General features: G+C 41.5%; 1 protein-coding gene across 5 annotated transcripts in view; it reads right to left on the bottom strand.

Moving 5' to 3' along the window:
* Positions 1-23,512, bottom strand: part of Gabra5 (gamma-aminobutyric acid type A receptor subunit alpha5) — a 103,623-nt gene that overhangs the window by 63,529 nt on the left and 16,582 nt on the right. For all 5 annotated transcript variants that reach the window (XM_052762753.1, XM_052762749.1, XM_052762751.1 and 2 more), the window contains 3 exons: positions 22,669-22,790; positions 20,572-20,639; positions 20,247-20,467 (listed from right to left, as the gene is read on the bottom strand). In XM_052762753.1, coding sequence (XP_052618713.1) covers positions 20,247-20,467; positions 20,572-20,639; positions 22,669-22,790 — 411 coding nt within the window. The remainder of the gene's footprint in view (positions 1-20,246; positions 20,468-20,571; positions 20,640-22,668; positions 22,791-23,512) is intronic.

Here is a 23,512-nt window from a genome sequence, read left to right as displayed (position 1 = left end):
GGAACCTGGATTGATGCAGGATGTCCTTGGCCTGACAAGGCTAGCATCTGTCACAGGTGGTGAAGGATGCATAGGAGGTGAGGCTCTGAGAAAAATCACATGCTGCTGGGTGTACCAGGGAAGAGCGAGATTTCCTCACACAGGGGGCACCTGGCAGTCACCCCAGGGTGCCATCTCACGTATAGTCCAATGCCATCCTAATCTTATGGATGAGAAGGGAGAGGAAGAGCTGCTGTAGCCTGTGTGGTGGTGAGACAAAGACACCACTGACTGGGGATGTTGGGAGAGGTGTATGTTCCAAACACTCCCCTGTCTTCTCTCTAAGGAGACCAGTGTTGAGGGCTGGGGAGGCTGCAGGGCAGAGCACTTCCTTGCCATGCCTATGGCCCTAGGTTCCATCCATGGCATCACAAAAAGGAAGCAAAGTCATTCATACATTCAAAGAGAAGCGTAGTAGTTACCCACGGATCACTCCCAGGTAGTTTTTTGTTTTGATATTTTTTTCCCCAATGGCATGTACTGTTGTATAGTACATGTGCCTCCAGATCATGGGGCTTTGACAAAGTCCAAATCAGGCCACAGATTCAGAGAACCTGCACATGGTGTCTGAAATAGGAGTTCCCCATTCTGTTTCCTTGCTCTACCCTCTGGCCTCCATACCTCTTGCAATTGTAGCTACTCCAAAGAATCTTGGGGGAAAGGAGTTGGGCATGAGGAATGGCCTGGCTTAGGAGGAGCCTTTATGTCCTATGATTTCCTCAAGACCCAAACCAAGCAATCTGCCTTCCTTACAGGACCCCCTGGGGTGATCTCTATCTACATACTGCATCACATTTCTGACTACTCTTTATCCCTTTGCCCAGCATCCCCAAGTAAACACTTATATGACTTCATATTGATTCCTGTGGTTGTATGTACTTCTGGACATGCTGGCCCTATGTCCAGAACACCCTGGTAGTTTTAGCACCATGCCATTGTTCATTGATTTCAGCCTTGATGTCTCCCTGGGAACTCACCCTGCCCTTCATTCATAACTGCATGCACAGCAAGCCGCCTCTGCCACTGTGACCTGACAGCTGGACAGGCAGCCAGGCCCCAGACATACTCAGAGTAAGACTTTGTCATGTGACTGAATGGATGGAGCAGGGAACAGGAAGGAGGGATCAAGGAAAGGGTGACTGTGAAGGGCTGTGGCACTGAGGACAGGGTAAAGAGGCAGTTAAACCAGTGTTCCAATGAATGAACTACTATATTTTTACCTGAACCTGGAGACAGGCAAATCAGCCCAAATGGATATCTGTCTCAGGAAATGAAAGTTCATTCCCTTAGCGCGCGCAGCGCGCACACACACACACACACACACACACACACACACACACACACACACACACACAAACACACACACAGTGTCACATATCTGTACACAGTCACAAACCATACCATACCACATATGCACATGCATTCCATTCTCTTAGTCACATACTCATATACAGCAGTCACCTGACATACCCTTTACTTATTCATATACTCATAAACAACACATATACACATATCTCTTTATATATGTCTCACACATTACACACTCAAACATATACACCCATACTCAAATCCACACATCCACATATACCATATATCAGGCACCACAAATGCTCATTCACCACAACACTTACTCTCCTACATAGCCCACACACCCACACATATTCACCTATCCATACACTCGCACTCACATGGTTCCTATTCTAACCATCCTCAATGATATGTTCTCAAGCTCCGTTGTGTACTATCAAAGCACAAAATCAGGAAGGAGAACAGGGGGGCTGCCTTCCAGTGTTCTGAGCATTTTAGGTTACCTAGATGGACAGAACAGGATGTTTGCTGTGGGCTGATGGCACACAGTGGACACAGGTATAGTCCTGAGGTGAGTCATCACTCAGGCTTTCTGGGAAAGGCTGTTACTTGTCACTTACCACATGTAGCTACCTGAAGGACCTGTGACACCCTCACCCTCCTCCACTGAGCTGGGGCTCAGTCTCTGCAGGTCAGGACTCAGGGAAAGGTCTTACAGTGTACTCTCTGTGAAATTAAACACAAATGTCTACTTGGGATGTACTTTTCCCTGTGCTAGACAGTTTCGTTTAGCTGTCTCAAAGACAACCTACGTAAAATTTAGAACAGAATTCATTTCTGTCACTCACTTGTGAAAGCCTGGCAGCTTTCAAATGCCCCTGCCTCTCCCTTCCCTCCTTCCAGGCACTACCTTGGGGAATGACAACATTTTGAAGCCGGCATTATTTTTGACACCTCCGACACACTGACTGCTTCACATCTTCAACAAGTCTTGTCAGGTCCCCAAAGAGCAGGCAGACATGGTCCCTTTCTTCCATGTCCCTGGAGTCCTCCTCTGCCTCCTGTCTGGATGCACCATTCCCTGTAACTGCCCTTGGAATACTGATCCGGCAGGCCATTATCTCTGCAAAGCAGTAGGTTCTTTGCTTCAACCCCAGTGAGTGTTGATGCTCTCTCTCACCAGCCTAGATTGTGTACAGCTCAAAGGTGCAGAGTTCTGTACTTCATGATTAGACTCTTCTTACCTACCCAAGGCTATGTCTTCTCTTGGGCTAGGTAACAGGCAACCTAGTCCAGGAGGCCTTTCCTGACCTCTCCCAGACCAAAGGGCATCTCCTCTTCCCCTGTGTTCTTCCTATTTTTCCTCAGTCAGAAACATCCCATGATCACTGATTGGCCTTACCCTGTGTTAGCTACTTGGGGAGAAGACAACTGAAAAAAAAGCAAGCTTCAATAATAAAAATTAGCCATATATTATTCTCCTGTTAGATGTCTGTGAATGTCATGGTTTATTGACTGCAGACAGGTTTAAAATGCTTTAGAAACCCCCTTCATGTTAACAGAGCATAGCGTCAAAGCTTTAATGTTCCTCAAATACTCCAAGACTCCACTAAAGTCTGAAACTCCCCTTGATCTTCAGCTTGTTAGCTGTCTGATGTGGATACTGTAAACTAAACTCAGATTCTCTGCCAGACACTCAGCCATCTCTCTAGCCCCTTCTTTAATTTAAATGCAATAGAAGATTGGTTTGTACTGCATCTAGGAAACCCACGATTCAAAATTTTTTGAGAAACACGATACATGGCAGACCCTAACATATCCTTGATCAGCATCAGGGACATGCCTAGTCATTTTCAGGTAAATTTCATAATCTCACTGCTACTCCTCCTCTGATCATTTGGCTGACATAAGTCTTCTCAGGCTCAGGAGGTATGGCTGGAATGCAAACAGAGCTATGCATGATATATACTCATCATTTTCCAACTGCTAAAAGGCCTAGCCATATCCTTAATTAGTTAAATTCTTGAGGCCGGATTATTCATTTTTCTCTAAAGGAAGGGCGAAAAAGACTTCATCAACCTTTGACCTTGACCCAGAGCTCTCGTGTTGCCACTGTCTGGGAAATAGGCACAGTGTGGCCACGCACCAGTGAGGGCCGTGGCTCCTAAAGCACAGCATCTTATTTCCCTTGAAAGCCCTTCAGTGATCCAGGCTGCAATGATGCTTGCTCAGCAGCCAGCTCCTGATGCTGGCCTACTTCTCCGTGTGTGTGTGTGTGTGTGTGTGTGTGTGTGTGTGTGTGTGTGTGTGTGTTTGTGTGTGGACTCACAGCACCATCTAGTGGCAGTGATTTTCAGTCCTGTTGTCTAAATAGAACACACTTGGTTTCTTGGGCATTTGTTAATGTAGAACAGGCAGGCAGGTTGTTGGGTTTTAAGGATGAATGAATGCCTATATAGTTCACTTTGATCTATTTACCTTATCTATGGATACAGATAATGCTGTCACAAATTCTTCCATGAATTTGTATTTCTGAAGCACCTGCTGTGTAACAAAACCAACAGTATAAGTTCTTGTAAATCAGTAAGAAAACCATCTCAAACTGTTAGGGCATTTTGTTGTGAGGCTGAGGCTGAAAACCTGAATCTGAAACTCTCACCACCCTGGGACTCAAAGCCCACCACCTTCTCTCCCAACAAAGATTCCTTAGAATCTTGTGGTGGTTGCAGCCCATCATAATAGGTGACTCTGTCTAAGAAGGTCCTTTATAGGCAGGGGACCCCATAATGCCAGCCAGACAAGAGCAATAGCCAGAGCTCTCTCTCACATTAAGACTGAGATGATCCATAGCCTTGGGGAGGCCAGGGGATACAGAATCAAATGTACAGGAAAAGTCTATTTGTGCATCTTCCAAAATGCCAAAAGCACTCATGAACTACACTGAATGGATGTAGTGACAATGGTCTCACAATACACCCAGAAGAATTCTAGTTATTTTTTTCTGAGCAAGAACTATATATGTAAGAAATATGTGCTTCGAATGCCCTTGTTTGCACATATTTTTCATCAAATATAAGCTCAAATCTTCATAAAACTGGCAGAAGTTAATCGTTCAGTAGGTTTGTGAATGAAATAAGGATTACATGTTTGTGTTTCTGTGTGGTTTTGTGTTTGTGTATATTTGTATATGTTTGTGTGTCTGTGTGTCTTTATGCATTTGTATATTGTTTCAATGTTTGTGTGTTGGCATACCTGTATATGTGTGTTTTCAGAAACTGTGACTATTTACAAATTGAGTGATACACTGTTTGGTCACATGTAAATTACTGAAGAAGACAAAAGGGAAATTAAAAACTTTCTAAAATTAATTTACATGAAAGTACAATGCATGAGGACTTTTTTAAAAAAAATGGTAAATCAGAGGGGATCCTAAGAGGAAAGTTTATAGCTATGATTACCTACATTAAAAATCAGGTTTTCAAGAGAACACAGGGGTCCCTGCCTGTATTCCTGGCATGAAATGGTTGGTTGAATCTGCACTATATACACAGTGAGAGCCTGTTTCAAATATAAAGCAAAACAAAAAATCAGAAAGACCACAGTTAAATCATTTATAATGTAATTCAAAGTAGCATAAAAAAGCCAAACTTAAGGCAGTAGATAATAAGAAATAATGAGGATCTGTCAGAATAATAAAATGAAGACTAAAAGAAAAATACAAAGACTCAATAAAACAACGAGTCACAAACACAAACAAATTAACCAAAAGACAGAGAAGACCCAAATTATTGAAATGAAGTATTTTATTACTTTACAACAGATAATAATGAAAACTACAGGATCATTAGCAAATACTTACATTTCTTGAAAAACAACTTGAAAATCTACAAGAAATGGGTAAATTCACACTTATAACCAAAATTAAATCAAGAGGTTATAAAGAATTTAAACAGGTCTATAGCAAGTAGCTGATTGAAGCCGCAATAGTCTTTCAATAAAAGGGACCCCCATCTGAAAAAGAAGAGCCTCTACATCTTGTAGTGTTCCAGAGCAAGCTGCAAGCCCAGGGAGGGCTTCAGGTCTGACTGTCACTAAGGCCCACAGGCATTGATGAATTCCACAACTCACAGCAAAAGCTGCAGACACAGGCGAGAGACCCCAGTTGCCAGGGCAGTACCTGATGCTCAGTGGAAGACACCAGAGAGAAACTCCAGCCCTGCACACCAGTTCCCCAGAGAGAAACTACACCTCAGCCCTACTAGGACTCACTCCCTCAGTGAACACTGTAAAACTCACCATGAGAGCAAAAGGAGCACTTGAATTTCTCAAATGAAAAGATGAAAGAAAAACTCAATCAGTGAACTAACTTTAGATTTTGCAATCCCAGCACAGAACAGAAACATCATGGAAAATCAGGACACTGTATTTCCTCCACAAATCACTGTGGAATAGTGTGAAAGAGAGAACGAAAGGAAATAAGATAGTGAATCTACAATATGAAAATAGAGTTAGAATTGCTGAAGAAAAAAAAAAACTGAAATGATGATAGAAATGAAAAATTCAATAAGCCAAATGAAAACGACAATGGAAAGCCTTACCAACAGAATAGATGATGTAGAAATCAGCAAATCAGGAATGGAAGAGAAGGTAGAGGAATTGGATCCCTTACTAAAGGTGTATAATAATTTTTAAAAGAAATATGAACATGAAGTGGCCGAGCTGTGGGACACCATACAAAGATCTAAATTTTAGATGGGCATAGGATGAGAAGAATGTCATAGTGAAGGCATAAAGAATATTTTCAATAAAGTCATGGGAGAAAATTTCCCAGACTTAGAAAAAGAAATGCCCACTCAGGTACAAGACATCTATAGAACTCCAAATAGATAGAAGAGAAAAGAAACTCTTTATGACATATTGTAGTTAAAACATTAAAAATGAAAAATAAAGAAAGGATATTAAAGGCTTCAAGAGAGAAAAGTCAAGTTACTTTATAAAGGCAGAACCACCTACAGCTGATTATTACACAAAAAGCAAAAGTCAGAAGGGCTTGGAAAGATGTATTCCAAGTTCTGAAAGACCACAGTTATGAACTCAGACTATTTTGCTCACCAAAACGAACTATTAAATTTGAAGGTAAAATAAAAACATTTCATGATAACAACAGAATAAAACTTATGGCTACTGATCCATAAGTGTCCTGTCCAGTGTCCTGTGTTAGGGACACTGGAAGAGATACTTGAGTCTGAAGACAAGGATAAACACACCCAAGAAGGCACAAGAATAAATTAATGACTCTAGAAGAGTCAATGAAAAGATGTCTAAGAAAATACCACAAAACAATAAGATGACAAGAATTAAGAGACATCATTCAATAATAAATCTTACTATTAACAGTCTCAATTCCCCCTAAAGAGACAGACTAGCAGACTGCCTTGGAGAACAGAATCCATCTTTTTGTTGCCACCAGGAAATTCATCTCACCCTGCATGATAGACACCACTTTAAGGTTAAGGATGTGAAAAAGGCATTCTGAGCAAATGAAGCTAAGAAACAGCAGGCATGGCCATTCTAATATGTGACAAAATACACTTTGTGGTAGTTTGAATGTAATTGACCCCCATCAGGGAGTGGCTCTATTAGGAGGTCTGGCTTTGTTGCAGTAGGTAGGGCCTTGTTGGAGGAAGTGTGTCACTGTGGGATGGGCTTTGAGGTCTCATATATGTTCAAGCCAGGCCCAGTGTCCTAGTTCACTTCCTGTTGCCTGCTGGTCAAGACTTAAGACTCTCAACTCCTTCTCCAACACAATGTCTGCTTACATGCCACCATGTTGCACTATGATGATAATGGACTAAACCTCTGAAAATGTAAGCCACCCCAATTAAACATGTTTCCTTTATAAGAGTTGTCATGGTCATGGTGTCTCTACGGAAGTAGAAACCCTGACTAAGACACATTTCAAACCAAAACTAATCAGAAGAGGTAAGAAGGCTCATTTCATATTCACTGAAGGAATGATCAATGAAGAGAATGCTGTAGCCCGAAACGGATACACACCAAACACAGGTGCACCCAATTCCATACAAGCAACACTAACAGATTTAAAAGAAAGGACTAACTCCAAGACAGTGAGAGCGGGTGACTTCAATACCCCAGGCACACCAATACACAGGTCATCTGCACAAAAACTAAACAGAGAAACGGTGGAGTTAAATTACATCGTAAATCAAATGGACCTAACTGATTTCTATAGAAGACCCCACCCAAGTGGTGCTGGTTAAACTGTATAGATAGATACATGTAGAAGAACATAACTAGATCTTGAGCTTTATCTCTCCATGCAACCACCCATGGATCAAGGACCTCGAAGTGTGAACATAAGACCCAGGATCTGGAATTTGGTAGAGGAGAATATAGAGAATGTACTTCAATTAACAAGGACTTTCTGAACAGGACCCTGGTAGCTCAGGCCTTAAAACCAACAATTAGTAAATTAAAATTAATGAAATTCGGAAGCTTCAGTACAGCAAAGGACATCAACATTAAAGTAAAGAGGCAGCTTACAAAATGAGAAAACCTTCACCAGCTGTGCATCTGACGGACAGATGGTATCTAGAATATACAAAGAACTCTAAACAACAACAACAAAAAGAACTCTCAACAACCATCAGATATTACAGACTGTGAAATATAAAGCCAAGTGCCAGGATGGGTTACCTTTGTTTGAGTTGTATACAGTGGGGTCCCACAGATCCCCCCCAAAAAACCTTTACAAACTATTGATATTGCTCTTGGTTAAGAATTGAGTGGGAAGACTCTATTACTCAAGATACTACACCCCTGAGTCATAAGACATGGAGAATTCAAACTGGTGCTAAACTGGTGCTGAACTGAAAGTTTCATCTTTATTGGCCAGCTTTCATGGTGCTACAAGGGTCTATGCCTGAGACTAGAGGAGAAAAGTCAACAACAGTCTTATCCACTTCTGAACCTTGTCACTGACCCAGGAAGATATGCTTACTAGTATAGTAGTGGCATGAATGTTACAGGAATAAGTGACCACTTTCCAATTATAGTTAAGATTCTTTCCATATGACATTAGACCATGTCAGGTGCCATCCACTAGGACAAAAGCCTGTGGCTGGTTAGGTCATAGATCCCACACAGAACCTAGCATTTTGATTGTGGTAAATGAACACAGCAATTAATAGTCCTCTAAGTTCTTATCTTTATACCCATAGATCAGTGTACCTCTCAACCCTCATCCAAAACAACAGCAACATCAAACACCTTCTTTTTGCAGTAAATGGGAATTAATTCAGAGACCTACAGCCAGTCAATGTGCCAAGAATATACTGTAGAGTGCTCAGCTCTAAATAGGGCATCTTTATCACACCCACTCTTCACAAGACTCAGGGGTGGTTGTGGAAGAGGGGGTGGAAACATCTGGAAACTCCAGAGGGAGTAGATGTGGCAGCATTAAGAGTATTTGCCAGACACAACTCTCAGGGCTGTTATATACATAACCTCTCAGTAGTTGGAAATGTATGTACAAAACTTGCACAAGTTCAAGCCAGCCAAAATTCCAGTGTAAGATGAGAGGAGCTCATGAAGTCCCAGCCCTAACTGAAGAGCTATTAACAACTGCTTGCTGGTAGGGGAGGGAGCACAAGTTTTCTTCAGAAATGAGTCTCCTGAGAGGGGACCTACACACCAGTAAGTAGGTCCACACCCATGTACATATGGGCATCACTTATTGGTCTCAGTGAATATGTTAAAAAGTGGGGAGGGAATAGGGAAAGAGTTGGAGAGGAGGGAATGCAGGGGTGGACTTGGTCCAAACACTTTATATGTATGTATGAATATCAAATAAAATATTTTAAAGCCAAGGACTGAACAGATTTCTTGCTGGATTCTACCAAACCTTTAAAGAAAAACTAAGCAATGAAGCAATGATCCTCAACTCTTCCAAAAATAGAAAGGAATACTACAAAACACAATTTTTTTTTTCTGAGACAGGGTTTCTCTGTGTAGCTTTGCGCCTTTTCCTGGAACTCACTTGGTAGCCCAGGCTGGCCTCGAACTCACAGAGATCCACCTGGCTCTGCCTCCCTAGTGCTGGGATTAAAGGCGTGCGCCACCACTGCCTGGCTTACAAAACACAATTCTAATGAGCCAGTTTTCACCTGATACTCAATCTAGATAATGATATGGTAAGAAAATAAGGAAAACAAAAAAACCAAATATCTTAATAAACATAGAACTTAAATTTGAATATTTTCCTTGCAAACCAAGTTCAAGAAAATATTAAGATCATAAACCATGACCAAGTTGATTTCACTCTAGAGATGCAAGGATTGTTTTATATGTGTGTGTGTGTGTGTGTGTGTGTGTGTGTGTGTGTGTATATATATATATATATATATATATATATATATATATATATATGGGTTATATATATCAATAAATGTAATATAGAATAAAAATAGACATTAAGGACAAAATAACATATAGTCATCTTCATAGGTGTAGAAAGATCTCAGGAAGTTCAATATAATTACAAGAAAAAAATTAGATATAGAAGAAACTTATATTAACACTTCTTTATAATAAAGGCTACATCTTGCAAGCCTGTGGTCAGCATTATACTGAAAGTCAATTTTCTCTAAAATCAGGAATGAGAAAATAGTCTGCATACTTTTTACTCTTATACAATGCAGTGCTTAAATTGTTAGCCAGAGCAACAAAGGCAAAGGACAGAAATGACAGATATAAATAAGAAAGGAAGAGGCCAGTTTGTCCTTTTATTTGAAGGAGACATGATATTCTGCTTTAAAGACACTAAAGATTCTTCTCATAAACATTTCCAATGAAGTAGCAGGTGCAAAATTAAAATGCAAAAATCACCATGTTTCCTATATGCTAATAAACATTTGGGAAAAGAAATCAGGGAAGTAAATCCCCTTCATAATAGTGTTAATAAATAAGATACCTAGGAATAAACCTAGACAATGTGGTGAAAGACCTCAAACACGGAAACTTTAAACCACTGTAGAAAATTTAAAGATGACACTAAAGGATGGAAACACTCCTATGTTTTTGTGGAATGGCAAAATTCATAAGTGAAAACCACTATGTTACCAAAAGTGATCTAGATTTAGTCCCCATTAAAATTCTAGTGGTTTTCTTCACAAAACTAGGAAAATATTGTAAAATTGATATATGGAAACACAAAAGATAACCACTGATAGCCAAAGAAATATCGAGCATAAGAAACAGTGCTAGAGGTATCACAATACCTGATTTTAAATTATTTTACAGTCAATGGAACAAAAGCAGTGTGGTGCTGGCCCCAAATAGGCTTATTTCATATGGAGTAGACTAGAGGCTCTAGAAACAAACACACATGGCTACAGCCAACTAACTTTTGACAGAAGTGTCAAAAACGTACATCACAGACAACACATTCCTTTAATAAATGGTGCTGGGTAGCTCCATGTAGAATGCAACTAGACCCACCTTACACAAAAATCCACTCAAAATGGATCCCAGACTCAATGTAAGGTCTGAAACTTTGTAACTGCTAGAGTGAAATATAAGGAAAATATGTTAAGGTAAAGAATAGGCAAGAATTTTTCGAACAGGACTCTAATAGCTCAGGTAGTAACCCTGAGAATTTAAAAACTGTAAGTGCATATAAGTAAAGAGCTTCTCCACAGAAAAAGAAGCAATAAAATGGCAAAAGACAGCCTAAAAATTTGGGGAATATATTTCCCAGTTCTACATCTGTCAAGGAACTAATATCTAGAATTTATGAAGAACACAGAAAATTAAACACCAACATCATATAGTCAACCAATTACTGAAAGGTCATCAGAACTGAACAATAAGACACTACTACTGAAACTGATATGTACCTTGGTTGCAAGATACAGAGAAACCAAGCTGTAGCTGAGCTATGATCTTCTTCCCTGGGAGCTAGCTTTCTTAGTTCAGGAAGTTGCTGTGTGGCTTGCTCGGAGAGAAGTCCTCAACAGTTTTACCGAGCTATGAGCCCTGTGAGATTCATAACAATTTGCCAGGCAAGATGTGCCCAATGGTGCAAAAATGGATTGACTGCTATGGTTCCTCCAGCCACTTTCTTACTGGGTTTTAGACCTCCTTCACAGGAGGAATTCATGCCTGGTGTTGCAAAACTGGTCAAAAGTCCATGACTGTGGAGGTCACAGGTCCTATGGGAAAACCTACTGTTGTCTTGCTATATGGACATGGTGTCAAACTGCCTTCTGAATGTTCACGTTTACATCCATAGATTATGGTTAGCCTTGGCTAAAGAAGCACATTCTTGAAGTGGATATTGGTTAAGGCAGAAATTCCTAACTGATGAGAGTGCTGAGACTGTGGACTAATCAACCCTAAATTAGCCATCTGTATCACCTCCTCCAATGGTCTGGAAACAAGGAGGGTAGAAACAATGTAAAAGCCAGATAATGGAAAAGAGTGCTTGCCACATTGTCTTCTGGACATGACCCGGGTGTCAAACCCATGAACTCACAGCAACAGACGACTGGGATCATCAACACTATCATGGATCAAGAAGACGCCCATAAGTGCCACTCTTCCCTTAGGAGGCAATTCATGGTTGATGGAAGTGGAAGAGCCATATTCCTCACTGTTGTAGCTCACCTATGCTCATCCAGGCAACCCTAATTACAGTGGGCCTCAAAAACAGACACGGAAGTAGCAAGGGGCGTCTTGGGAATCAGCGGTTTAGCGGGAAGCAGAAGTGAGTAAGTGAGAATAACAGGGGAGATTATAATCCAATTATATTATAGATAGCTATGTAATGAAATCGTGAAATTAAAGTGTAGAAAATAAACTGAGTAAATGAATTGAATAAGTGGCATTCAAAGGAAGAAATACAAATGGCCACAGAATATTAAAAACAAAGAGTTGAAAATTCTTAGCCTCAAGGGAAATGCAAATTTAATCTACACTAGAATTTCATCTCTCACCAGCCAGATGGCTATCAAGGAAACAAATGACAAGACATATTTGTAAGGATGCAGGGAAAGATGAACTCCTAGTCACTGTTAGTAAGGATGTAAATTTGTGCAGCCACTATGGAAATGAGTGGGGAGCTCCTCAGGGAACTAAAAGTAGAACACATACCCAAGGAATTCTAAGGCAACATACCATATGCATACTTTCACACCCATGTTTATCAAAGTACTACATACAAAGCTCAAGATATGGTCACCAGTCTAGATGTCCACCAACAGATAAATGGGTAAAAAATGTGTTATAGATACACACTGGAGGTTTATTCATCCACCGAGAAGAATGAAATTATGCCATTTGCAGAAAAATTGAATTAAAGAAAATCATGTTATGCAAAGTAAGTTAGATTCAGAAAGACAAAGGCTGCATGTGTTCATTCCTGTGTGTAATAATATATATTGTATTAGAAGAGGAACCAGGAGGGAGAAAGCAGGTGGAGAAGAGAACAAGAAAGGGCCATTGGGTGTGGGAGAGAGACAGAATATCACAAGTTGTCTTTCATATGCTGGATACAAATGTAACTGAATATACATGCACACACATGACAGACATGAAGGCAGAGCTAGGAATATCTGAGAGGAGGAAGAGGACACGTGAGGGTAGGGTGTGGGACTAGGAGGAGAGTGGGATGACAAATATGGGCAATAGGTACAATGATATATGTATGAAAATGTCATAACAAAACACATTGTTTTGTGAGCTAACAACAAAAGAACGTCTAAGGCATTGTTTGCATTGAACCTACACACATCCTCCTGGTAGGCTTGAACTCACCTCCAGGTGAGATCTCATACACAGGTAAAATAACTACTGTGCTGTGTTGAGTAGGGAGTAATGACCAGGAAAGTTGTCATGTTTTGTGCAGGTGGATTGTTTTTACTATGTGTGATCTGGGGCTCTGTGAATCTGAGGATGTGGAGCCCACAAGTATGAAGAACTGATTGTATATGGATGACACAGAACAGGCCCCTTTCAAAGACGTTAAACACAGAACACTGGCTAATCTATCAGTGTGCTACTTAGTATGTTGAAAGCCCAGAGTGCAGAGAGCTGAGGTGGTAGGAGCAGGCTGGCAAGAGGATCAAGAGAGGCATATCTAGGAGGGCTAGGGGCCAATGAATGAAGAGTTGAACTGTGGTGGGTGCATGCCTACGGCAAGCCTAGTGGGAACGAGCAGATGAGAGCAAAGATGGGCACGGAAGGCTCCAGACCCCAGGATCCAGAGCAAGTGCATTGAAATCAAGCACTAAAACTGCTTCTATGAACCTTAGAAGAAAGGAAAGAGCAAGCTGGTGTTACTAGAATCTGTATATGCTTCAGTTGCTAATGTATCTCATGGAATGACAGCCACTTCACTTTCACATATAGAGTGAAACTTCAAAATATTTACCTAGCTTTTGTCCAATTCCTGGAATTAATCCAAAGCATATATCCATGAATTGCATCACAGTGTTGCTTACCATAGACAGAAAAACTGAAATAACATGAACTTTGTATATGCTCATGAAGACGAAAGACCTATATAATGGAACACAATGTATCACAGTTTCAGAATAATGTTTAAAGTAGATAAAAAGGTTTCCAATGTGTGTTACATTACAGAACAAAACAGACTTCAGAGAAATAAGCCATTTAAAAACTGTAGGAGATTTTGTGTGTGTGTGTGTGTGTGTGTGTGTGTGTGTGTGTATAAACACACACTGTATGTGAGACATACAGAGAGATGGATACTTGTTACCCTCCAAAATAATAATATCGACTCTCCATTCTACTATCACGCCTGTGTTTTCCCCATTTTTAAATCAGCTACAAGATTCAGCTAATGTATCTACTGTCTATAGTGTTTTTAGATTTATTTTCATTTTATGCATATGAATGCTTTGCCTGCATATATGTATGTGCACCATGTACATGCCTGATGCATGAGTAGATCATAAGAAGGCACGAGATCTCCTGAGACTGAAGTTATAGCTAGTTGTGGGTGATGAAAATTAAACTCAGGTCCTCTGCAAGAGCAAGTGCCCTTAACCACTGAGCCAACCCTACAGCTCCTAGTTCATAAGGTAATTTTTTTTTTTTGCTTTTGGTTTGGTTTGGTTTGATTTTAGGGTGTATGTGTGTTTGTGTTGTAGGCCAGAGATCTATGTCAGTCACTCCCCACTTGACTCTTTTAAACAGTGTCTCTCAACTGAGTTCACTGATTAGCTAGGCTGTGTCACAATTGAGCCCAGGGATCCTCCTGTGTTGGCTTTCCAGTCCTGGGATTAGGTATAAGACAGAGCTTGCAGGTGCATGCCTTAACATCTGGGCTTTCTTTGTGCATGCTGGAATCTCACATTTGTAGGGCAAGCCCTTTACCACTAAGCCATCCCCCAGTCTCATACTAGATACTGGGGTATATTATGTATAGATGTTTGCATTTGCATATGTGTACATACATCACACTGCCAAGTTAAACTTTTCTAGCTATAAATGTATACTTTATATTACCCATAAGTCAGACATTTGTACACATGTAATTCCCTTAAATTACACTTTCACTGGAAGGATTGGGAGAATCTTTGAGCTGAACTGTGACTATACTGCCCTCTCGTGGGCATTGGACTGATGTGTATATTTACTATAAACCAGTTCTCAGCAAAATGAGTCTTAGACCTAATGTTCTTACTGTATTAGAAGAGATAAAAACAGACAGTCATGGGGTAAATATGATCAAAATGCATAAGCGCATGTATGAAAATGTCGAAATGAAAGCCATTATTTTGCACAATGAATATATGCTACTAGGTTTTTAAAAAAAGAGTAATGCAATAATTTTTTTTTTTTGTTTTTAAAGTATACTTTCTTCAAAGTAAAATAGCAGACAGTACACTCACTGGGCAGGGGACAAACTGGAGAGACATTTGATGCAGACAGTGATGAGAGATGCTACTCTGCTGTGCGCTCTGATATGGTAGTAAAACTGTCAACACCCCAGTGTTCTGCCTAGGTCTTTCATCACACACGAATGAAGGGATCCCAAGCAGCAGAGCTGCTGAGTTTCCTGACTTAGGCAGGACTCTGACTTTGCAAGCCTTCTCCTGGAAGTCCTTTCTTTCTTCTAGTGGTTTTTGCCCAACAGACTAACAAATTCAGCCAGGAGCCCACTGTGCAGGACTGTGTCCCCTGTGGTGGTGTTCACAACATTATCTTACACAGCACGCATGTTCAGAGGGTGCAGGGGAAAGGAAGAGAAAAGGCAGCCATTGGTCACAAGGTAACCTGCTCATAAAATACAATAAATCACAGCTTGGTATACTCCCTGGGAGACAACCCAACCTGAGCTTCAGGGACTTGTCCAGAGGGCATCCATGCTCACCTTCCATGCAGTGATGACAGAAAGTTCCAAACAGAAAATAAAAAGCAATTACACAGGCTTGACATAGCAACAGTCTCCAGCAGATCCCTTCCACGACCCTAGTAAGAAAGGCCTGGGGCATCTCTGTGGAGGCTTCCAATAGTGGGCACTCGACTCTGGGGAGGGTGTGTGCTTAAGGCTGTCCTACCAGAAACCATTCGTCACCATCTCTAACTTCCCATGTCAGGTTTGCAGATTTGACAAGAAGAGGGTGTGAAAATGAGAAGCAATATTTTGAGTTTCAAATATGTCCTTTCCTGGGTTAGTAAACTGCAATCTGAACTTCTTAGAGAATGCATATGCATAGTTGTTTACATTTGCGCATTCATAGGTACATCTCAGTGTCCAGTTCAATTTCTCTAGCTATAAATGTATACTATTTGTCAAATACAAATCTCTGAAACCACAGACAGCCACAGTCCCAGGAGCCTTGTGCTTGTGCGAGAACATCAATAACCAGCAAGATGCTCCTGCTAACATTGATGCCCACAGCCTGGGGGAATCAACTCAGGACACTTTCAATTTATAGTGGGTTTACTGAAACATAATCCTGAAAAATTATAAGTCTCTGAATTTATCTTTGGGCTTCTTGTTTTGTTTCATAGTTCAGTACTGGGAATGGAGGCCAGGGTCTCATACTTAAACTCACAATCTACCCCTGAGCTCATTCCCGGCCAAAGGTGACTTCTTTTTGAAGATAATGGGAAATGTCAGTGGCTCTCTTTAGGCTTACTAGAGATGTTGGTGAAGTTTATCTTTAGACCATGGAAACAATGGCCCACTGGAGCAATCCTGAAAGGTTTTCAGATCCCACATTGACAATTAGCTCCAGGTAAGTGTGTCAGGTGACAGGCACTTGGGGAGCATGCATCAACAATGGCTAGAAAGATTTCCAGTTTGCTCAGCGATGTGTGTTTTTAAATGACTGCTAACTTCTGGAGCATGGTGGGTACTGTAAGTAAAAACCCTACCTAAGCACAAGCACTTCCTTGGTTTATGCTGGGTTTTATTGTACCGGGGAAGCTACATTTTATAAGACGATGGCTACTATTTTTAAACATTTCTAGGTCTGCTTTGAGCTTAAAAGGGTACCATGCGGACACCAGCTTTCACTACACACTCATGCTTCGTCTTTTGCATTAGATACAATGTCTTACAGAAGAGTAAGGGCAAAATTTTACTTGAACAATATACCCATCTGTGTATTTTTTTCAACTGTTCGGTGTCATGAGCAATATCACAGTGCACATTTCTGTACAGATGTTCAGACCATGTTTCTTATAACCTCCTCAGGGTGGATGTTACCAAGGAATTACTGCACCAAGGGAAACAAACCCACCAGTTTTGTATGGAGTGTAAACTGGTTATCTGTTCCTGTAACAAATGCTTGCAAAATACCAATTTACAAAGAGAAAATGGTCTTTCTGGATCAGTTTTGAGAACTTCAATAATAACCTTTTGGCTCCATTATTTTGGGCTTGTGTCAAGACAGATGACATAAGGACAGGAATGCACAGTAGAGCCACAGCAGGTATCTCATACTAGGAAGCCAAAGGAAGGAAAAGGAAGATTATCCCCTTGCCTTGAAGACTAGGCCACATCCCTTGAAGGCTTCATCTCTTCCCACTATCACTGCTTAGAGGTCAAAGCCTTTAGTGTACTGGCCATGGAGGGACATTGAAGAGCCACACTACAGTGCCAGGTCTGATGTCTGACCTCAGTGCGGAATAAAAAAGCTGTTCCCCAAAATGCCCGCAATGGGTGGACACCAGGTCCTCCCTTGCCAGCATGTAACCCATGCATCGACAGTAACTTTTACTGACATTTCACTGACTTAGTAAAATGATGGTTGGTGTTCGTCTACTTGACCCAATGTTAATTGAGAAAATTCCTCCATAAGATTGTTTTGGCTGGACAGTGGTGGCGCACGCCTTTAATCCCAGCACTTGGGAGGCAGAGGCAGGCGGATCTCTGTGAGTTTGAGGCCAGCCTGGACTACAGAGTGAGTTCCAGGAAAGGCGCAAAGCTACACAGAGAAACCCTGTCTCAAAAAAACAAAACAAAACTAAACAAAACAAAAACAACAACAACAACAAAAAGATTGTATTGTATGTAAGTGGGGTACTGTGGGGTACTGTCTTGATTTATGATTGACATAGAAGGGTCCAGCCCACCATGGGGGTGCCACCCCAGAAAGGTGGTCGTGGGTTGTATAAGAAAGCAAAATGAAACTGAGAAGGCCATAAAGAGTAACAGTGCGTAGCACTCCTCCACAGCCTCTGATTCAGTTCCTGCCTCCAGGTTCTTGTCTTGAGTTCCTGCCCTGACTTCCCTCAGTGATGATCTGTTACATGGAAGTATAAGCTGAAATAAACCCTGCCCTTCCCACATTGCTTTTGGTCGCAGTGTTTCATCACAGCCGTAGAAACCTAAGTGAGACGGCTTTAGCACACTAAGATGCTCTGCAGTTCCAAGAACTATTCCACTTCTCAAGTGTTGTAGACTGAGAAAAAGAAAACTCATTATCAACTTTGCAGCTCATTAACAGACTCGCTCTGCATAAACAACCACTCATTACTGCCACAAGTCACTGTGGCTCTCATCACTCTTACCCTTCCTTCTGGGCATGACACTCTAACGCTGGTACTAATAGGACTCTCCTAGATCCAGTAAGAATGTGGCTGCGCTCCAGCAAACAAATGCGATGGATAAGGCAAGGCTATTGCTGAAACTGTGGCTGGCCCTTTGACGGCTCTGTGATCCTGAGGTGATTACCAAACTTCTAGGAGCCTCCTTCACTTTGAGCATTAAATGTGAAGGTGTTACCTGCACCTGGCTAGCAAAACTCTTTGAGGACAGAAGGATTTAATGTCTGTGCCCTAAAAATGACACTCAATGAGGGGGACCCCTATCCTACCTGTTTCCCCTCTCTATAGTGTAGTTAACTCCACTTCTCGCATAGGTAATGTGCACCAGAGTATGGCATCACATTGCATCAAGTAAAGCTGCACATTTTATGATGTCAGGTTTACATTTTGGATATAACTAGTCTCTTGGAGATGAGACTCAAGGACAATAATCTAGTGGTATGGTGGATATCTTTAATCTATGAAAAAAAAAAGCCACTCCTACAATAGCCGAATTCAATCATCACCCCACTGCTAGATGCCTCATAGGATGCTCCATGAGCTCACTCTGTCTTGCACCTTTCTCTGTTAACCTGAGGTCCCTTGCAGACTTTTGGTTTTCCATGGGGTATTGACCTAGGGCTCATTCTCAATCTTGCCTCTGTTTTTCAACTTTTCCACAGACTTCTTTGAATGAAGAATGTGCTGTGTAGACACACTTACTCTCTTTTTTTGGAGCTGAGGACTGAACCCAGGACCTTGCACTTGCTAGGCAAGTGCTCTACCACTGAGCTAAATCCCTAACCCCTACACACTTACTCTTACAGTTGTGTCCATCTATGGGCACAAGTTCAAAGGCACTGTACAAAAAAGTGAAGGGTTGGACAGAAAATGAAATACCAAGATACATTTCAGTGTCTTGCTCCTACCACTCTGCTTACTAGTCAAATCTTGCTACCAACCAGGTGCATGACACCATGCCCACGTGTCCCTGAAGGCCTATAGTTGGAAACACAGCCTCCAAGTGTGACAATAGCTATATTATTTTCCAATATGGTTATGTACTAAAGTTCTTTTTGAACAAAAATTTACTAAAATAAATTCTACAGATACCTAGATGAGTGTGTGTGCGTGGCTAGGGAATACAGCCTTACTTTTTTGTTTTCTGTAACCTTGAAAGCATTTCCTCAAGCCTACTTATGCTCGCCATGGAAACTGAAAAGCTATGAAGGACTCTTGCTCATTGGTCAATTCATCTATTAACTGAAGTCTATGAGTAATTCGGAATAAGAGTGGCAAATGTCCTTTTAAATTAAAAACATTAAAACTTATTCTTAGTATTTAAATCTTATTAAAACATAAGAATTGGGTTTTCAAACCTTGAAAAAACTGTACAACTGCAACAAAACATGGGTTCATTTTAGGTTCTTAATAAAATTTGTATAAAATGTAATTTCCCTCTTTCATTATCTGAGTCACTACTTCAAAGGATGCTCTTGAGCATGTACCAAAAATAAAATGGAGTACAAATGCTGATGTCTGTGGACCTCTTCAGCCCAGGGAAACAATCTGAGCAAACCTTAGCATCTGTACTTCTCCAAGCACAAGTGCCCACTGTGCAGTGCACCACAGTACACACACACACACACACACACACACACACACACACACACACATGCTCCACACACATGCACAACCTTCAAATCATCTGCATATCCATTAGGCACCAAGCCTCATCCAGGTATGTCTGGGACATACCTAGATATAGCCATCAACTGAACTGGCCAGCTACCCAGGGGTACTCAACTGCTCACCGCATAGTGTAGAGAAGTGTGCCATCATCCTCCAGCCTCAGCAGCTTGTTGGGCGTGGTCATGTTGTGTGCAATGGACTTCTTCCCATTGTGGAAGAATGTGTCTGGGGTCCAGATCTTGCTGGCAAGAAGATTGTTGAGAGGCAGGCGTTGCATGGGCCCCTTAAACCGCAGCCTTTCATCTTTCCAGCTTTGTCGGAAAAACACATCTATGGTATATTCCTAATACAGAAGAAGGAACCAGGGTGACATCTCAGTGAGAGAGGCCCTTAACACAGTTAATTCAGTGTGGGAATGGTTTGTGTTGACCGGGCTTTGGTACCTACCATTTCCGTATCAGACACTGGGCCAAAGCTGGTAACGTAGATGTCTGTTCGCACCTGCGTGATTCGCTCTGCAACACAGACACAGGTTGCTTTGCACCGCCTCACCATATGCCTCCTCTATACTGTGCTGACGTTCTCAGTGTGGCACTCAACTGCATTCTTTGTAACAGTGGCATATTTATTTGTTTTGTGAACCTGGAAGACTTGAAAAAATGCTCAATGGACCTGGGCTGTTCCAAAGTACAAATGAAATAGAGTATCTATCCATCATGTTAGGAAAATGGCCTGGGTCTCATGGTAACTCAGACCCTGGGGAGTGGTCTTCAATAGATGTGGACTGAGACGCGAAGTCTTGAGTAGTGACACTCCTAAACCTGGAGCCATAAGGCCAGCCTACTGTGGATACTGACTTGAGTGAATACCATGACAAAAGTGGAAGCACTGTGCAGACTCAGAAAAAGAGTAATGAGCAAGGGCTTTGGTGCATGCCAACACAAGTCTATCTTGAAAAGGAACCGCTCCTCCTTATACGACATTGTGAGTTGTTAGAAACTCCCATCACAGGGTCCTACTGTAAGGATTCTGTATATGCACAGCTCAGGGTCTCGCCTGGCACTTTATTATGTCATCAACTCATCAGCGGGCGACTGCGTACCAGCCTAAAAGCTGGACGTGCACCCCCACGTGCTTTCTCGGTCTCTGTCTTTCTCTCTCCATGCTCTCTCTCTGCTCTTGGTCTCTCTCTGCATCTCTCTCTCTCTCTCTCTCTCTCTCTCTCTCTCTCTCTCTCTCTCTCTCTCTCTCTCTCCACCTCTCTCTTTCTCTCCTTCTCCTAATAAAGCTCTAAAAGGTACCACTAGGTTCTGTCATGACTGTGACCTTTCTGCTGCGTAACCAGCGCTAAACCAGCACCAGCCACCAGTGCCATATACCCTTTCACCTACCATATTAACTAAAGTGATGGGGTATACAGAAGTATAAAAATGATCAATGATACTGGGACAGAAGTTCATGTTTTCCCTGGGTCACGAGCAGAAACTACATTCAGAATGCACCACCACCCACACTTAACCACTCCAAGCTGCCTAATGGCACAGTGGGCTCAAAGAGTTCCTCAATCTCCTTTTGAGGCATTATTTCACTTGCATGGTATATATTTACCATGTCTGTGTAGTATGCCTTCAGTGTCTGCCTTCCCAATAAGATATAAGCCCTACTGCACCCTCTGACCCACAGAGGCCCATTGGGCTCTCTGCTGAATGAATAAGAGTGACACAGGCTATCTGAATAAAATTCTGCAAGAGTTGATGGCAGCTCAGCAGTCCTCTCTGTGCTTTGGCCCTGTGAATGTGCGAATAGAGATGGAACTGTTGGGCACTGAGCCCGATAATGTCTTTCAGTGGGGTAGACAGATGTCATCAAACCGGTGAGGACTTTTCCTGCACTAAAGACTGTGAATATAAACCTGTGCTTTCTGTGAATCTTCGTTAATAGTACAAACATCAGAGAACATTTTATTTCAAGAATGCATCTGGCAAAGGGTCTAAACCTCAAGGTTTGTATGTATAGGAACAAAGGTAGTAGATAGAGAGTTTGGAAGTAGTCACTATTTCAGACCTCCACTAGGGTTCAGGGGACTTCTCCTTTGGATAAGCAGGGCCATTGTAAATACCTTAACTATGAACTCAGTGAGAAATCAGACTTCTGGCATGTAAAGGCACAAAGGAAACCTTCAGTGGCAGTGGAATTCTGATAAGCATTTACAGACAAGAGAGTGAGGGCCTTTTCTTATTTCCTAGCACATCATATGCTCAGTTTTAACAGCACCTAAGAACTTGGTTCCTCCCTAAGGAACCAAAATGGACTGTCAGATTATTTGGAAAGCAGGGAGTCTTCAGCAATGTGATAAGGAAACTTCCCTCCAGCCCCATGAATCTGGAAAATAATAACACAGGACACAAGATACATAGGCACTCCACTCAAAATCCTAGAAAAGTAGTTCTCTCTGGAATTGTCTGCATTTCAGTCAGCATATCATTATGGCTGAGGGTGAGTTTTGCCTAGATCTTTACAGGCATCAGTTGGAAACACACTCACCTCCCAGCCCAGGCCGCAGTCTGTTGTCATAGCCATCCAAAAGCCCATCCAAGATCCTGGTGAATATTGTGATGTTGTCATTGGTCTCGTCTCGTACAGAACCGGTCGGCATTTGTGAGAAGCTTTTAAAGAGAAAAAATGAAAGAAAGAGAAAATTCCAATTGCTTCTTATAAATATATTTTTTTCAAGACAGGCACACAATACTCATATGGTATCTGACCTTGGAGGACTGGCATGTAATAAATAGACCTCTCACACTGCCTTGGCTGGCCACTGGGTTCCCTTCAGAAGCCCTGGATCTTAAATATTCTTAGTTCTGCTCTAGGCAAAATGGCTGTCAAACTAACATCAAGCTCCAGGCACCCCATTCTTTTTGAGGAACTGAAGGTTCTTGTTTCTTTTCTAAAGTCCGGCTGCTGTGATATGATGAGTCATATAATGTGACTCTCAATGCTTTAGCCACATTTGAAAAAGACAAAGAAAAAAAAATGAGTCTCTGAACATGAAGTAGCAGGATTGTAAAATTGCAGGGATTTCAGAACTTTATCTAAATCAGAAAAACTGAGTTTGAAAGTCATCACTGAGAACAGGGAGGCAGGAAATTTTAACCTAAGAAAATGCGTGGTGGCACAAACCTTCAATCCCAGCACCCAGGAGGCAGAGATAAGCAGATCTCTGTTAGTTCAACACCAGCCTGGTCTACATAGTGAGTTCCAGACCAGCAAAAGCTACACAGTGAAATCCTATCTATCTATCAATCTATCTATCTATCTATCTATCTATCTATCTATCTATCTATCTATCTGCCTGTCTGTCTGTCTGTCTATCTATCTATCTATCTAT

This window comes from Peromyscus californicus, unplaced genomic scaffold (genome assembly GCF_007827085.1).
Source record: "Peromyscus californicus insignis strain IS unplaced genomic scaffold, ASM782708v3 Scaffold_4__1_contigs__length_199733344, whole genome shotgun sequence".
In the NCBI taxonomy this organism is placed as follows: domain Eukaryota; kingdom Metazoa; phylum Chordata; class Mammalia; order Rodentia; family Cricetidae; genus Peromyscus; species Peromyscus californicus.
The sequence above is the reverse complement of the archived record's forward strand: the minus strand, read 5'-3'. Positions and strand labels throughout refer to the sequence as shown.